This window comes from Camelus ferus, chromosome 8 (genome assembly GCF_009834535.1).
Source record: "Camelus ferus isolate YT-003-E chromosome 8, BCGSAC_Cfer_1.0, whole genome shotgun sequence".
NCBI classification, from domain to species: domain Eukaryota; kingdom Metazoa; phylum Chordata; class Mammalia; order Artiodactyla; family Camelidae; genus Camelus; species Camelus ferus.
Window position 1 is genome coordinate 24811504 of NC_045703.1, and position 17535 is coordinate 24829038.

Below are 17535 nucleotides of genomic sequence, written 5' to 3' on the forward strand. Positions count from 1 at the left end.
TCAGTGCTTAATGAGCAATTAAACATGTCTAAGGCTACTGTACAGCTCAGGGACTATGGCTAATATTTTATAATAAATGTAAATGGAGTATAGTCTATAAAAATATTGAATCACTATGTTGTACACCTGAAACTAATACAATACTGTAAATCAACTACAATAAAAATAAATAAACATTTCTATGGCATCTGAGCTCGTGAGAAAAGAAGATTTTTAGTATTTTTTATTGAAGTATTTGTTTTTAGTATTTTTCTTATTGAAATACGTGTTCTTTATATTTTCAAAGTGATGCTCAAAATACCATTTAAAATCATCAAGTGGCTGGGGGTCCCCATAATTTCTCAAGGTGGATACTATGGCAAGAAGGGACAGAAAACATGCCTGAGTTGGCCACCAAAGGTAAACCAAAAAAAAAATTTTAACCAAATTTCCAAAATGGGAATCAGAGAGGTTGAAGGAGGTAGGTTTTTGAGAATACATTATCTATTTCCTGACTCCTACTAGAGAAATAAAACTTTCATTAAACCTTTAAAATTGAACAATAACGTACAAGAGGAGGCATATATCATAAGCATCATCATGAGAAATTTCCCCAAATGTATTTTCAATACCAAATAATTCCTTAAATTTTTTACTCTTGTGTAAAGTTGGTTTTACTGGATGTTGCAAAGGCAGCAGCGCCTAGAAAGTTAGAAGCTTGCTGTTCAAAGCCAAAAAGCAAAACTTCAATGGGAACGGCAAGTGATGTCCTTGATTCACAAACGCTATGCCTTTCCTCCCAGGCTGCAGGGGTAAGAAGGGAAAGAAGCACAGAAAGCGGCCAGGAAGGCGTACCTGAGGCTGTAGAGCACTTTCCCGTCGGGCTGGACGCGCAGCATCACGTTGTCCGTGGTGGTGTCGTGGATGAAGGAGCGCTTGGAGTGCACGAAAAACATGTCGGGGACCCAGATCTTCTTCACCAGCCGGCCGTCGAACGTCATGCTGAGGTTGTTGGTGCTGGGGAAGGACAACCTCTCGTCTTTCCAGTAGTGCCGCAGATACAGGGTCATGGTGAAGTCCTGGGGGTGGAGGGCAGAGAGGGGGACCCCGCCCACTGAACCGACGAGGGTCAGCAGGACGTCCTATACCTGCATCACTTGGCTGGGGAGTGAAGCTGAGCCGCAGGAGACCTTGCTTCTGGCCCCTGGCGTTCACTGGGGCAGGAGCGCGAGGGCACTGCTCGGAGGACTCAGCAAGAAGGCCCGCCCCTGAGCCCCGCCCGCCACCTGGCACTGGCTTCCACCCACTGTGGATGCTTTGGTCTGTCGGCACTGGAACCCTCTGTGGTGCTCCCAACCCACATACAGGGCCAGCTGGAGGTGCCAGAGAGTTAATGTCTCTGGAAGCCGCCCTCAGCCAGGGAGTGGGGCTGGGGGAGGGAAGGATGGATATGTAGCCCAGCTCCCTGGCCCCTCAGTTGGGATAACGCAGAGGTGAAATCCTTGCTGACTCCCAGAGTACCCCAGTGGGACCGAGGTCCCCATAGGTCTGTTAGAGCAGGCAAATGGCAGGCTGTGAGCAGAGAAAGAGGGCCAGGCCAAATGGCAGGAAACCATACATCTTGTGAACAATGGGGAGTCTTTGGGCAGAGGAAAGCAGGAAGCTCTGGACCGATAAGAAATCATACATTTTGTGGTAACAAGTGTCCTGGAGGCAGACAAAGAAAGGTGGAAAAAGGCAGGAATCTCTGGCCTCTGAATGTAACCTTTTGCTCATTATGCCCTCATTAGAATAAAATTAGCCTTGCAGATTAGAAGTACCCATCATGCACCGATGCCATGACACTTCTGATCAAGACTAAATAAGGGCTGGGATGGCGGTGTAAAGCTCAATAGTAGAGCATATGCTTAGCATGCACAAGGTCCTGGATTCAATCCCCAGTACCTCCATTAAGGAAAAATTAAGGGGAAAAAAAAGACTAAACAAGGACAAAAATCTCTCCTCCCCTTGGGAAGGTGGGAAGGTGCAGCTGGGATGAAAGTCAGGAAATACAACCCCCGAACCCTTCCCTCTCCAATGAATATTCCGCCCATTCATTTTCACACCCTATGTAACCAGCTTGCCAAAGAAACTCAGCACAGCGGCTCACCTGAGTCTGTCCACTTTCCCTTGAGAACATCCTATCACTTAATAAACCGTCACTTTCTTTTCTTGACCTCCACATCTCGTCTCTGAAATCTTTCTGCCAGGAGACAAAAACCTACTCTCCGGTAACAGATCGGTTTAATTGCTCAGCCTTTTTGCCTTCCCCATCTCACCTCCACACTCTTTTCTTTTATTTCCTGGGATCACTTCCCAATAAAGTGTTTGTGCTAGAATGCTTTTCTCAGGCTTGTTTCTCAAGGCATCTGAACTAAGATAAGGCCCTAAGAAGTCCTGTAAGTCAAGGAATGATAGAATATTCTAATTTTTAATCTAAACCCTCTAAAAAGAGGGGAAAAAAAGTAAACTTTTGCTTTTTCTGCATTTTCACAGCCAGATACAGAATCCACGGTAAGTAGCATTGGACCGTGATGTTTGAGAGTATTTGCCCAGAAATCACTTCCTGCTGGTGAGAGCCTGGATACTGGAGTAGGGAAAATTACATCTGTCATCTGACTCTGCTTCATACCAATTAGCTAGCTTTTTGGCAAATGTCTTAACCTCCCTGAGCCATCTGTAAAATGAGTGTGGGAACTCCCACTGATCAGGGAGTTGGGAGACACGAGAAATTCTGTTGTGTGATGTTCCCGGTCCAGCACAGCCCCCGTGTGAAACCCCTGTCCACCACCCCAGTCAGAGAAGCACTTACCATGTCCACCTCTGAGATGCTGTCCAAGCTCTCCACCTGCACGTCCACACCAACAGGAATGGCCGGGCCTGGGAACAGGGCATGGCAAGAGCATTTATCCTTTTTACTTGAACTTTGACTACGAACGAGCTAGGCATAAAGACCATTTCCCCTGGAACCTCTGTGTCCTGTCAGATTTGAAGGTTTTGTGTCCCACATGCCAAGCTAAAGTCAAACCAGAGATAAAAGGGTGGGATCATGGGCTAGTTCCCTGGAATATTCCAGCTTAGGTTAAAAATTTTGATATGGGGGTGGGGCTGGTTTCTGAATCATCCAGGTGATTCTGAAACAATGAAGTTAATGTAAAGCATTCATCTCTGGTCATCTGAAGATATGATGAAGACCTAGGTCAAAGCTGGGTCCCACCTAAGGAGTTACTCCTTAACAGGAGTCACATTTTTTTTTTTTTTCATATTTACCTCCAGATTTTTCACCTTCTTTCATCTGAGAAGCCAGCGTCTCTGGCCATGAGGACACTGCTTGGTAAATCAGCACCAGGAGCCAAAGTCATATTCGAAACATTGCCAAGCCCACAGATCTGCATCTTTGCTACATGATGGAGTAGCTTCAATGGGGAATGTGATACACTAATTTTAGATTGTGATACAATCTAAAAAAATATTAGATTTTGGTGGGGGGGCATTTCTAGGCTATGAAAACTTAATATTGATAAAGAGAAAGAAAGTATTATAAGGGAAGTAGATTGCTGCCCCCTTTCCTCGCTGCTTTCAGGCACGTAGGGCAGGCATGGAACACACTCGGATCATCACGGAGTGAAAAGGTGGTTTGAGAGCTTTTGTCCAGCAGTAAATTATGGACTGCATAGAGACTCCCTTCTAGAAGCTGCTTGCTCTTTGGGCAAAGGTGACTGGAAGAAATAAAAGGCATGAGAATGATTTCTGAAATAAATATATTTTTCTCCAGGGGAAAAAAGTCCCATAAGGATGAAAACCCTATTTGACACTAAGAAAGCTGAAATCTGGCAGCTGTAGGCTGAGCTTCAAAGGGCTTTGGCATCCCTCGGCACAAAATGGTTATTTTCTCCAACTATTTTCATTTAATTAAACCCAGCAGACCACGCTCTGATATGGACCCAGTGTTCTGTCTGCCAGCTCCCAGATGAGAACACTTTTAGTCCAAGATTGTTATTTTAGAGCATTGGCAGTGGCCCGAGGACAGCTCGGCTGGCCTGGCCTGGTCACTAACCAGCAGGAGCCTCCTGAGAAGGCGTTCAGCAGAGCCCAGGGCGGGGCCGGCCAGGGCGGGTGCTCAGATGATACTGTGGGCTCCATGCCTTGTCCACCGAGCACAACCCAGGCAGACCTGATCAGGGGACAGTAATGCCGGGTGGTCCCTTGGCTTGATTTCTGCCCACGGACTGACAGTTGGACCTATAGAATGCAGATGAGCCCGAGGAGCGCATGTCTCATACCTCCAAAGCCAGGCCTCATGCTGAAATCGTGGTCATCTATCCTCAGAAGCTGCTCTGATTTTGTCAATGGCAATTTGGTAATATCAGGGCTTCGTTTAAGAACTGGGCTGTGGAGTTGGGGAGAAAACAGGTTGGTCACACGTCCTCATTAAGCCAGACAAAAATCATTTGCATTCACACTTGATCTTGCAGGTTTGATAGGATGTGTTATTTCTTCTTTTGAGCTGCTGGATATCCTCTCTTCCTTTCTCCAGCTTTCTGGATAAATGAACTGACCCAGAAGGGCCAAAACAAGGGTTTAGAAGCATGACTGAGGAGCTTTAAAACACCAGCGTCCAGGCCCCTCCTCAGAGACGCTGATTTGGGCGGTCTGTGAATGGGGCTTGGCCGTGGGTATTTTTAAAACTTCCCAGATGATTTTAATGTATAACCAAGGCTGAGAACGGCTGGTCCCAGGCTTAATAAGAAGTCCAAACTTCCCCAAAGCTCCTCAGCCAAGTTGGGCGGGTCTGAGCTGCAGGGGAGCAGCTGTGGGTGTGGGCTGAGCCTGGCTCCCTTGGTCACAACTGGCCCAACTTGTGGAGGAAGGATGGCTTTGCCCTGGGGTCAAGGCCAACCATCCTGGCTCCCTGGGAGGCAGCTTCTTGTGCTTCTGCTTCTGAAGTGTGTCTAGGGCCATTTTAATTTATTTTCACTTTTTCTAAGTAGGTAATATATTTGCAGGGTTGGGGAATTTTAAAAAAAGGAAATGCAGTGAAATGTTGGCCCCCACTTCTGCCTCCATCCACCCATTCCCCCATCCACTGGTACCTCTTTTATTGGTTTCTGGTCTATCTGTTCAGCAGATCTTGTAGGTGAAAGTGAATACAAATACATATTCTTAGATCTCCTATTTCTTCCAGTTTTATTGAGATATAATTGACAATACACACATAATATTGTATTACTTTTAGGTATACAACAGGATGATTTGGTATATGTATGTATTGCAAAATTCTTACTGTAACAAATCTAGTTAATAACATCCATCTCCTCACAAAGTCACTGATTTTTTTCCCTTGTGATGAGAAACTTTAAGATCTCCTCTCTTAGCAGCTTTCAAATCCACATTATATTATCATTAACTATAATCACCATGCTGTACATCACATCCCCAGGACTTATTTATCTTATAATTTATCTTATATCTTAAAAGGTTTGTACCTTTTGATCCCCTCTGCTGACCTCACCCATCCCACACCCCTCATCTCTGGCAACCACTTATCTGTCCTCTGTATTTACAAGTTCGTTTTTTCAGATTCCACATAGAGGTGAGATCACATAGTATTTGTCATCCATGTTGTTACAAATGGTCTCCATTTTTTAATTTTTTAATGGAAGTACTGGGGATTGAACCCAGGACCTCGTGCATGCTAAGCACATGCTCTACCATGGAGTTATAGCCTTCCCCCAGTCTCCCATCTTTATACACAAAGTTAGCATATTATATAAGCTCATACTTTTTCTTTCTTTTCTTTCTCTTTCTTTCTTTCTATATAACTTGGGTTTTTTTCCATATCAAAATATCCAAGCCTCATATTCTTTTTCACACTGCATATTGTTCTGTTACATGGATGCACCATTACTTTTGTGCTCAGTCCTCTATTGGCGGGTATTTGAGTTGCTTCCAGTCATTTGCTGTTACAAATAATGCTGCAAGGGCATTGCATGGCCTTCATTTACCCTTCAGCATCAGCTCTAAAACCCCTGGGAACAATGTCCTGCCCTCCCAGCTCCACCTTCTCTCAACTCCAGTGTATGTGTGCTCCTGGGTACCACAACACACACTTCCTTTCCCCTTGATGCATAGTTCCCAAATTCCGCCTGCATCAGCATCTCCTGGATAGCTTGTTCAATCCTCGGTTCCTGAACCTCTCTTTTCCCCAAAGTTTCTGATTTAGTAGATCTGGGCTGAAATCCAAGAATTTGCATCTCTAACGGGTTCTCAGATGCTGCTGCTGCTGCTGGTCAGGAGACAGCACCTTGAGAACCACAGCCCTGATGCATTTGTCCGCAACACACACAGTTTCCTCCCTTATAGCCAGTTCAGCCCAAGTTTAAGTCCTTTGCTCTCTTCTTTCCAGAAGAAACTCTTTATTATTTTTCAGGGAGGAAAATGCTTCTGGGAGACAGAAAAACATAGCTCTGCCCTCCGCTCTGAACTGCCTGCTCTGTCCTTTTGGGCATCTTGTTTTCCTGAGACTCGGTTTCCTCAACTGATTAGAGGCAAAGCTCTGTGACCAGACCAGGGATGCGAGGAGCAAATAAGATCACATGTGTGGAAGCTCTTTGCAAACTTTAAAGTGGAATACAAATGGAAGGAGCCATTGTCGTTCCGGAGCCAACAAGGATGTTTCCTTCTAAAGGAAGGACATCCCTGTGCTGGCAGCAAAGGCAGCGGCCCGGGGGAAGAATCTGAACTAGTGAATTGGACAGAGCTTCACTGCTAATGGATGTTAGGGAGGAAGCTGGGGACGTCAAGGGGAGGAAAGCTGGTCCCCAAAATCCCCACCTTCTCTCTCTCTCCCACTGGATCCGGGAGCCCCCTCCATCTTCTCCTTTTTGGCTCTTGTCCCCTTCTCTCTGCTTCCTGCTTCTTGGCCATGGGCAGGGGCACTGCAGAAAATCACTACAGCTGAGGTGTGGGGAGGAGACATCCGTAGGAGGTGTGCGTGCACTCACAGCCAGAGTCTGCCTTACTCGAGGGCATCTTTGTGTGCTTCTGGTCTCTGTCTCTGTCTTACTATGAAAATTAAAAATAAGGCATTCTACATACAGTCTAGGTCTTCAGAACAAAGCATCCCTCACCCTCCAGATTTGCTTCAAATCTAACCAGAATAAAATTAGAAAGAAAGAAAAAAAAACTATGAAACTGCAATGCATTAACTTAGCTTTTCAGTGAGCATTTTCCCAGTACCCACAGGAGCAGGGATTGGAGGATTAACTACTTAGAAGTTCTGATTTGACCTAAACTACCTCCCCCACTGAAATCGATGTTTTCATAACCTGGATCTACCATGAAGCTGTCAGGATGGAGAATAACACATTACCAGGTGGGCTGCATCACCGGATCCAGCCACATGGGCAACTGGCAGGAGATAAGAGAGCAGAGTGTTTATTCCTTCTCTCTCTGCTTTAATGCCAGGGACTGGCAAAGTCTGTGTTGCTCTGTGATTACAGAGAATCACAGGATCTTGAATAAGCTCCAGTAACACTACTTCTTCCTCAGCCTATGGGTAGTCATTGCTTCCTGGTGTTTCTAGTGCTTGGGGGGCATCAGCCGGCCTGGTGGGTTCCCTGAACCCTGCCTCAGCTCAGCAAGTCATCCCTTTATTCAGTCAGTGGGTAAGCCATTTTGAGTGTAATGCTGTTTTCTGCCAGGACCTGACTGATGCATAGAGATTATGTCGTCCTTGGCAAAGTGGAGCAGGGGTGGGCGTGAGCTCTGCGGGAGCGCGTCCCAGGAATGGGGAGGGGCTCAGACTGGAGGTGGGGCTGCTCTCTGGGCTACAGGCCAGCACCGCGGATTGTCAGAAGGGGTAGGACGAGCCACAGTCCACCGAAGACAGAGTCCTCTACATCTGCAGCCCCTTGCACAGTGCTGGTCCCCCAGGGACTCCGGGCACCTATTAGTGAAAGAAGGAAGGAACCGGTCCCTTGGATGGGAGCCAGAAAAGAGAGGCACAAGGAACCAAAAGAGGGGTTGGAATCAAATTTGGTCCCATTCTTACTGTGGCTTTCAGCCAGCCAACTAAAGGGAGATTTGTCAAATTCTGAGATGTCACTGCCTTTGCCGTCATGAAACTTAGATTCTAGCTTAGAAAAGACTGATAAATAGGATGCTTAAAATCTTTTTTGCTGTTGTTGTTTGATATTTTAAAATAACCTTTTTTCTATTTCCATGCTCCTATGGAAAATTTTGGAAAATCAGTTTAAACATAAAGGACAGGATGAAAACCACTAAGAAATCACTTGTGCCGTCCTGAGTCTAACCTTACAGTCCTGAGAGAGAGGGGAAGAGAGAGATGCTGTAAGTTGCTTTTAACTCAAGTTACAGTATATTATGAAGTATTTTTCACATCATCAGCATCTTTTTGCCAGCCAGAGGTGTGATTATTTACCTTGAAATGAAGTAATACTAGGAATAACTAACACTGCTTGAGCACTTCCTCTCAGCCAGTCACCACGCTAACTACATTACGTGTACTAACTTGGGTCAGTCCTTGTAACAGCCCTGTGAGTTAGCCCTTCCCACTGTCTCTATCTTATGCACGAGGAAGCGAAGACACAGGGGGGTTGAATAACTTGTAAAAATGATGGCGCCAGGAGTCAAACCCAGAGGGTCTGGCTTCAAGGGTTGGTGGCCAGGTTGGCCACAGTGTCTCAGAAGACCCGGCTCCCACTGCCCAGAATTTGGGTTAAATGTGGAAGGTCTGAGCTTCCCTTTCCCCTCGACAGAGAAGCCAGCATGGCCCTTGCATAAAACTGGGGACCACTCATTTACTAAACAAGTGTGTTTATTGAATAAATCCCCTGAAAGTTATGAAGAAGGAATAAACATGTTCCAAATTATGATGATATAGGATGACATTTGAGACAGATTTTTGGACTGAACAGAGAGTGTCCATTTTTTGAACATCTGTTTGTATTCTATCCTCTTGGAGAGAAGAAAAAACTCTGACCTATGGTACTTGACATTTCCCTGTTGAAGTTTGCATGCAGATGATGTTCTCTCAAAACATCTTCTAGAGGTTAGATGGAGCAGAAGTGGGGGTCTGTGAGGAGCCAGGGGTCGGCTGGGTGCATCTGATAAGTTACACATCACTTTGTGGATTAATTCATCTCCGGGAAGGAAGCAAGAACTAGTTAATGAACTGTGTGACCTAGCAATTCCACCCTGGGTATATTTTTGAAAAAATAAGAACACTAATTTGAAAAGATACATGCATCCCAGTGTTCATAGCAGCACTATATATAATTATCAAGATATGGAAGCACCTAAGTGTCCATCAACAGCTGAATGGATAAAGAAGATGTGGTCTGTATACACAATGAAATACTACTGAGTCATAAAAAAGAATGAAAATTCTGCCAAATTTACAACAACATGTATGAACTTGAAGAGTATTACGCTAAGTGAAATTAGTCAGACAGAAAGACAAATACTGTATGATACCACTTATATGTGGAATCTAAAAAATACAACAAACTAGTGAATATAACAAAAAAGAAACAAACTCACAGATACAGAGAACATGGTGGTTACCAGTGGGGAGAGAGAAGGGGGAGGGGCAAGACAGGGGTAGAGGATTAAGAGATACAGGCTACTATGAACAAAATAAGCTATAAGGATATATTGTACAATACAGAGACTATAGTCAATATTTTGTAATAACTATAAATGGGGTATAACCTTTAAAAATTGTGAATCACTATATTCTACACTTGTAACTTACATGATATTGTACATCAACCACACTTCAAAAACTTATCAACTATATTCAATATACTAAAAAAGAGAACTAGCTAATGAAATGCTCTTGCTTTCATGGCATACGTTGTCGCCAAGAAGAGAAATTCTGTATGTGGTCCAAATCACCTGGATGCCGTTCTTGACTCCACCTCTTTCACACCCTCATCCAGGGCCACAGAGAGCAGGTGGGCATGTCCAGCCCTAGCTCCACTGCTTGGAGGCGCATCTGCTTATAGGGGTGCCCTTTCTGAGTAGGCCAGCTCAGGACACCAGGCAGCCAGCCAGCCCTGGCTGAACCTCCTCCTCACAGTCTCTCTCCAAGTCCTGGCTGCTCCATTGCCACCAGCTCTGCCTTCTGCATCGTCATCTCTCCCATGGGAGGCAGCAGGCTTCCTCAGCTCTGGTCTCACTCTACCCTAACGCAACCATCACACCAACACCGTGGCATGGAAATCACAATCGGGTCACTTCCCTTCTTAAAACCTTTCACCCTCAAAGTAAAATCCATAGAACCCGGACATAAAAGGCCCATCATAAGGCTCTTGCCCCGCTTCCCAGCCTCAGCTTCCACTCTGTCCCCTACTTCTTGAAGCTGTACCCCCACACCTTTTGAGGAATCTCCATACTGTTTTCCGTAACGGCTGCACCAAACTACATTCCCACCGACAGTGTAGGAGGGCTCCAGGATGCTTTCTTGATATTCACAAAGGAAAAAAAAGTATTGTGAAAACTGCTGAGGTTAAACTTCAAGTTGATTCCTGGCCATTTTCTAGAACTTTGATTACAAAGACGACTTGACTTAGGAACATTACTGGGTCCCAGCATGTTAATAGTATGTGAGTTTAGTGTGAGTTCGGTGTGAGTTCAGACAGAGCAAGACACCCTCCAGCGATCTCCTTTCCCTGGGCGAGGCCTCCGTGTTGGCAGATGGGGGAGTGTGGCTGGGCGGGTGCACAGTGTAACTGCCCTCAAAGCGGAGACAAGCCCCACGGGGCTCCTGGTGGCTGCGGGTCTGCACAGGCCTTTCTGATCTGTACCCGTCAGAGGCTGGCCTAAGGGAGGCCCAGAATCTTTATGGATTTAAGAGCTTTACAAAGCACTTTCACGTACATGGGCTCACACAATCCCTACAATAACCCGGAGGCTAACCGACATAATTGACTCCACTCTGCAGAAGGAGCAGACCTGAGGATGTCCAGAGACTTGTCCAAAGTCACGGGGTGAGAACGTGGTGATGCCAAGTCCAAAAGCCAGGCCTTCTTACTGTTTAGGAACCAGGATAAAGGTGCTGGTTGAGCCCTTTTTATGAACTGAATTGTGTCCCCCCGACTCCAAATTCATATAGTCTCCTAACCTCAGGTGTGACTGTACAGGGAGATAGGGACTTGAGGGATGAAATTAAGGATGAAACATAAGGATGAGGCCCTGACCCAATAGGACCGGTGTCCTTATAAGAAGAGAAAGAGACACCCAAGATTCCCCCTCCCACTCCCACTCCCCACCGGCGAGCACAGAGGAAAGGCCACGTGAGGAGTCGGTGGCATCTACAAGCCAGGAAGAGAGTCTTTACCAGAAACCGAATTTGCCAGCATCTTGATCATGGCCTTCTAGCCTCCAGGACTGTGAGAAAATGAATGTCTGCTGTTTAGGCCACCCAGTCTGTGGCATTTTGTTACAGCAGCCTGCACGGACTAATGCTGCCCTCAAGGGGCTCATACTCCAGGAGCTGAGACAGAAAGCTCTTTCCCTACAGGGAAAAGGGATAATGCTGGACGATTAGTCTTCTGAGATAAGACAGACCTGGGGCTGTGGAAGCTCGGAAGTAGGTCACCTGAGACTTGAGAGGGAGGGGTGGGGGAGGGCCAAGGAAGGGTCCTCAAAGATTGATGCTAAATAGTGGAGAAGAAAAAGCCATGGGCCAGAGGAAGAGGGAAGAGACGGGTGTCCTGAGCACGGGGGCCACACGGCAGAGACTCAGGAAACCGTCACGATGAGGGGCAGGTTGTAATCAGACAAGAGCGAGATGTGCAAAGTGGAGACTCAAAGCTCCAGCAGACTCTCTGGAGAATGAAGGGATGCAGTGAAGAGAGAACACTACAGACTTAAGAGAAAATAAGATTTGCAGATACACACTACTGTACATAAAATAGGTACACAACAACGTCCACTGTCTAACACAGGGAACTATATTCAATATCTTGTAATAGCCTATAATGAAAAAACATGAAAAAGAATATATGTATGTATAACTGAATCACTATGCTGTACACCAGAAACTAACACAGCATTGTAAATCAACTTCACTTCAATTAAAGAGAGAGAGAGAAAATCACATTCCAAGGTGTTTAGGGCCATCAGAGAGGCCCAGTCCGTAACCCAGCGGCTTTTGCTTTGTCAGAATGGGATCTGACAGCAATATCTGATACATCATCCCTGCCTCTTTCCTGGCTTCTGTCCTTTGTCATCTGAACCTGCGAAGTCTCTCCTGGCCTAGAAACTCTTGCCTGTCTCTCCCGCTGCCCTTCTCCTCTCAGCCCTCCAGTTCATAGCTAAGTTCCTTATGAGAGTTAGCTATACTCACTCCATTTTCTCCTTTCTTCCCTCCAACCATCCACCTGCTGTCTGTCCTTGCTGGGATTGCTAATGGCTCTTAGCTCTGAATCTGGGCTTACATCTTGATTTGGACCCTTTATGAGATTTGACTGTCTTGATCACGCCCTCATTCTGGAAACCTTGCCACCTCATGGAACACGTCTCTGGTCTGTGAGCCTCTGGCGGCCAGAGCCTGTGTCTGATTTAGTCATTGGTGGAGCATCCATTACCCGGTGCCTGCCCGGGAGCCGCCACTTGATAAGTGTGGAATAGATGGCTCACTTCATCTCCTTGACTCCTCTCCACTCCAGTTCTACACTGACTTCTGTGGTCCCTCACTTCTGGCTTCCTTCACTCTGTATCCTCTTCCTCCATCCTCTCCTTCAGTGTTGCTCTTCTACCAGGCTCTGTCGTCTGTCCTGCTCATATTTCATGCTACACACTGTCTTTGGGTCACTTCACCACCACCACCTGCAAGGACTCTCTCTAAATCTACACCTCCAGACCCGAATTCCCTCCTGAGCTGTAGACCTCCAGGCCTTCCTGTCACCTGAACAACCATCTCTTGGTATCTTGCAGGCAAATCCAAGTCCAGATGCTCAAAGTGAACTCATCATCCTTCTCCCCAAACCTGCTTCTCCTCCTGCTCTCCCTTCCCTGGCACCCTCGACCCAGTTACCCAAATACCTGCTGGACTTTCACCCCATCTCATTCTTTCCTGCTAATTTTATATTTTAAAAAAATGCCAAATCTACAGAAAGTTGAAAAATATATAGTACAATGAATGCCCATGCAAACTGTATGTTTAGATTAGATTCATTAATTATCACATTTTCTATCCTCCCTCTTTAATCAATCACTTTGAGACTAGGTCGCACTCATAATAACACTTCAGATATTTCAGCTTGGATCACCTAAAGACAAAGACATTCTAATCATAACTCTAATTCAATTGTCACATTTGTCATCCAATCTAATTCGGACAACTCTAGCTCCTTAAAACTCTCATCCGTCCCCCTGTCCCCGTCCACTCCATTAATATTCCCCTAGTTCAGGTTTTCACCATCTCTCATCTTGTCTGAAGCAGAGACCCTACTCTTACTATCTCAGCACCTTTCCCATCCTTCCGCCATACCACCACCAGTGTGGGCTCTCCCAGGTGGAAGTCAGCTGAAACTACTCAGATCCTCTTTACCTTTCAGAGTAAATTTGAATTCTGTTGCATGACAAAGCAAGTAGGTAACAGTAATTCGCTTTCTGGTAGGATCCGTTTGCCCTCCCAGAGCTTGAGCCAGCATTTGTCCAGGGGCCTGAGGTATAGACAGGCTATCTCTCCATTCTTCCTGGGAGGAGGGAGACCACAAGTGCTGATTCATTCTAGGAACATTGCCCAGTGCCCTGGGCAAGGAAGCTGGGTCCCACCTGGGTGTGCCTCCCTGGGAGCTTGGGAATAACATTTGAATTATTTGCCGGGGTGGAGACTAGAGTGAGGCAGGTGAGGCACAAAATTTAAGGAGGCACTCACTCTCGGGGTCATGCAGGGACGCCCTTAAATTGTGCATCGTAGGCTTCTCACCCCTGTTGTTTGTAGGTGTGTTCACCTTGGTTCCTCCATTATCGGTATGAACCATGAAAAGGAGCCTGGATACAAATTACCAGCAGCTTATGAGTTTAGATTCTGGCTAAAATTGAGTCCTTTAAAAGTTTAGGGTTACATAAAAATAAACACTTGGCTGGAGGAAGGATAAGTCGGGCCCACCATCCTGGAAAGCAATTATACTGGAGATTTAACCATTCTTGTGCCACTTAACCCAGTAGACTTCCATGTGGGAAGACAACCATCCTTATGTACAAAGACATTCATACACAATATTTATAATCACAAAGAGGAAGCAACTAAATGTTCATCATCAGAGGAAGATGTTTACATGGTGGTAATTGTAAATTATTATGCATTATAGCTCAGCCATTCAAATGATAATCCTATAAACTTCAAATAAGTAAGTGTGCAGACAAAATTATATTAAATACAATAAGTTTACAAAACTATATGCATAGAATAATCCCGGATTAATTAATATTCAATATATGCTTAGAAAAAAAAAGACTAGAAGAAAATACACAAAAATGTTAACAAGATTATTGCTAGGTTTGGGGATTATGGGAGATTTTTAGATGTTTAAAAATGTTTTTTCCTATGGTTTTAAAAATAATGGTCATATATATCTCTCATAATAAAGAAATGAAAGTACTTCTAAGTTCTGTTTTGTTTTGTTTTTTCCTGGAGAAGTAAGTAGGTTTATTTATTTATCTTTAATGGAGGTACTGGGGATTGAACCCAGGACCTTGTGCATGCTAAGCACACACTCTACCACTGAGCTATACCCTCCCCCCACTATGTATTTTTTTAAAAAGAAAATCTATCTCACTCTCAGGGTGTCTCTCCTGCATCATTGGTGTTTGCTAACAGGGCGCCCCTCTAACTCTGGCTTCAGATAGAGGCTGAGAAGTTTTTGGCGACAACCAATAGGATTTGTGGCTGTTGTGTGTTGTCGTTTTAATCCTGAAGAGCACATTTGGTTCAGATCATCTTTATGGCTGTGCTGCACTGCTCCACAAATTCCACTGTTTGTCCAGCAACTTCTGACTCTGGCAGTAACGGTACATACGGCTGGTGCACTGCAGGCTCTGTCTGTGCCCAGGGCTTACCACGACCACTGGATATTTCAGTTCCAAGCTTTGTGATGTTGCTAAAGCAACTTGAAGCAAGTGCTGTGAGCCCTACCTGGATGTTCAGGAGCCCATGAGTGGAGGGCCCTCTCAAAGCCAGTGATGGGCACAGAGGAGCCAGACCCCCAGCCCTCCCACTAGCCCTGAACTCCAGAAGGCAGGATTTCCTTTTCATATTAACTGATATTTATGACGGCTATTCCTATTACATTCAGGGATGAAGAAAGCTGAAGTTCAATTTGGACCTCAGGCTGAAAAAGAACCAAGAATCAGATAAACAACAAGGTCCTAGCACAGGAGACTATATTCAATATCTTCTAATAGCCTATAATGAAAAAGAATATGAAAAGGAATATATATATATATAACTGAATCACTATGCTCTACACCAGAAACTAACACAACACTGTAAATTGACTATACTTCAATGAAAGAAAGAAAGAAAGAAAGAAAGAAAGAAAGAAAGAAAGAAAGAAAGAAAGAAAGAAAGAAAGAAAGAAAGAAAGGAAGGAAGGAAGGAAGGAAGGAAGGAAGGAAGAAAAAGAAAGAAAGGAAGGAAGGAAGGAAGGAAGAATAGAGAATCAAGAATGTCCTTACTGCCTCCATTGCTTTATCAGCAAAGAGAGAGAGCTGGATTAGGTGGGCTCCAATGTCCTATTTTATTGATAAATGTTGGGCAAGCAAGTGTGCAGGTGAGCACTTCCAGGAGAGCCCCCAGGTGAGGCTGAGGGCTGAAGGGATGGTCTGGCTCTGTCTAAACTACCCCCTGGGGGGTTGATCTGGCTAGGGCAGCACATACCGAGTTGGTAACCAGCAGCAGCTGGTCTGCAGGCAGGTCCACCCGTGAACCCTCTCATTTGACTAGTGGGGACAATCTAATGATTGTTCTAGCCATACAGCTTGAAGAAAGCTGTTTCGTTCTCTCTTAAAAGATTTTAAAAGGGACCCACACATCTAGCAGAAATAATTAGAACTAACAGAATCATCCTGACTAATTAGAGCTCCCATTGGTTATTCGAAAGTTCTCAGATTTGTTCCAACCTAGGATGCAAACATCAAATAATTGCCCTTATTTTTTAATGTGCATATATTCTTTTTTCCAGAATCTATCTTTCACTCAGGACAATTGGTAAGAGATTTAAGACTATGCAGTGATAGCACTGTATCTAAATCAGTATCATTTAAAAAGAAAACATAATTCTAGCTTTCTAAAAGGGGGCGAGGCAGAAAAACAAAGGGAAAAGGGGAGAAAAGGCATCCATTCGAAACACCATATACAGGAAACAATTCCAGAACAAAACCAGAAGCTCGCTTTACACACACTCTCCCCCTAAATCCTCTATCCCTAAATGTCCACTCACCTGCCTTTCTTCGGCATCTCCTGTACTTCTCTTTTTCGCCAGTGTACTCTGCTTTCAGTAGCCAGAACCCATCCCCACCACAAAAGGAAAGCGCCAACTTTCATATTCTGGACAGCCAACATGGGTTTCCAAATCCAAACAGTTCACTCAAGAAACAGCAAAAAGGAAAAGGATGTTCTTTTTCTCTCTTAAGACATTATTGGTCTGTTCATTATTAGAAAGATGTTTACTCATACAAAAAAAAAAATCAACACACAGTCTGTAATCTGGAGAGCAGGAGAAAGCAATTTCCACTAAATCTATAAATCCTCCTACGTCAGATGTCAGGGATTTTCTGAACTGAGGTTGAAGCCTTGTGTTCCTGTCGGACAATTAATTTGGCTAAATTAGTTCCTCTTCAGACATGGTGAACACGTTAGTAAAGGTCTGTATTTTCTGGTCCAACGAATAGAAGGAGGTAAAAACGGACTAAAGCAATCTCCAAAACGGGAAATGCCTGAGATGCTGAACCGCCTCTTATGCCACGATAATGAACGCCTCCCTGGATCTATTTTAAGCTTCTAGCCATTATTATTTGCTTTAGCTGCGGGCAGGATTTGGACAGCTCCCGCCCCCAACTCCTTCCTGCGGTTGAGTATGTGGGAACTCAGGGCTCTGTCCCTGGGCGGGCGTCTATTTGGCTGAGGTTGGGAGGGCTAGGCGGATGGAGGCTTTTTGTTTGTTTGTTTGTTTGCACAGTAAAAGTGAAATTTTCTTCTCACTTGTATTATTCGTGTTTGGAACCTCATCAGACTTACCACGTTTGGAAAATACCAGTAATAAATTAACAATAACAATTTTCTGTGTTATCTATTGTTAACAGACCCAAACTGGAGTTGCTTATTCTGAGCCCCACATCACCAAAACGAGACAACTTAATTAGATTCAGCTCTCCCAGAAATGGAATCTTAAACTAGTCAATCAGCTGTCACTTGAGCAGCACTAGTTAGGTCATCTGCCTGATAGACCCTTATTGTCCCTAAAGGAAAGTAACTTTGCA

The 17535-nt window shown here is 44.8% G+C and overlaps 1 protein-coding gene across 1 annotated transcript in view; it reads right to left on the minus strand.

Moving 5' to 3' along the window:
- GABRR1 (gamma-aminobutyric acid type A receptor subunit rho1) overlaps positions 1-16618 on the minus strand; it is a 30901-nt gene extending 14283 nt beyond the window's left edge. The window contains exons 1-4 of the mRNA XM_006178574.3: positions 16497-16618; positions 4302-4408; positions 2831-2898; positions 835-1058 (exon numbers count right to left, since the gene is read on the minus strand). Coding sequence (XP_006178636.1) covers positions 835-1058; positions 2831-2898; positions 4302-4408; positions 16497-16618 — 521 coding nt within the window. The remainder of the gene's footprint in view (positions 1-834; positions 1059-2830; positions 2899-4301; positions 4409-16496) is intronic.
- Positions 16619-17535: the final 917 nt, after the last annotated feature.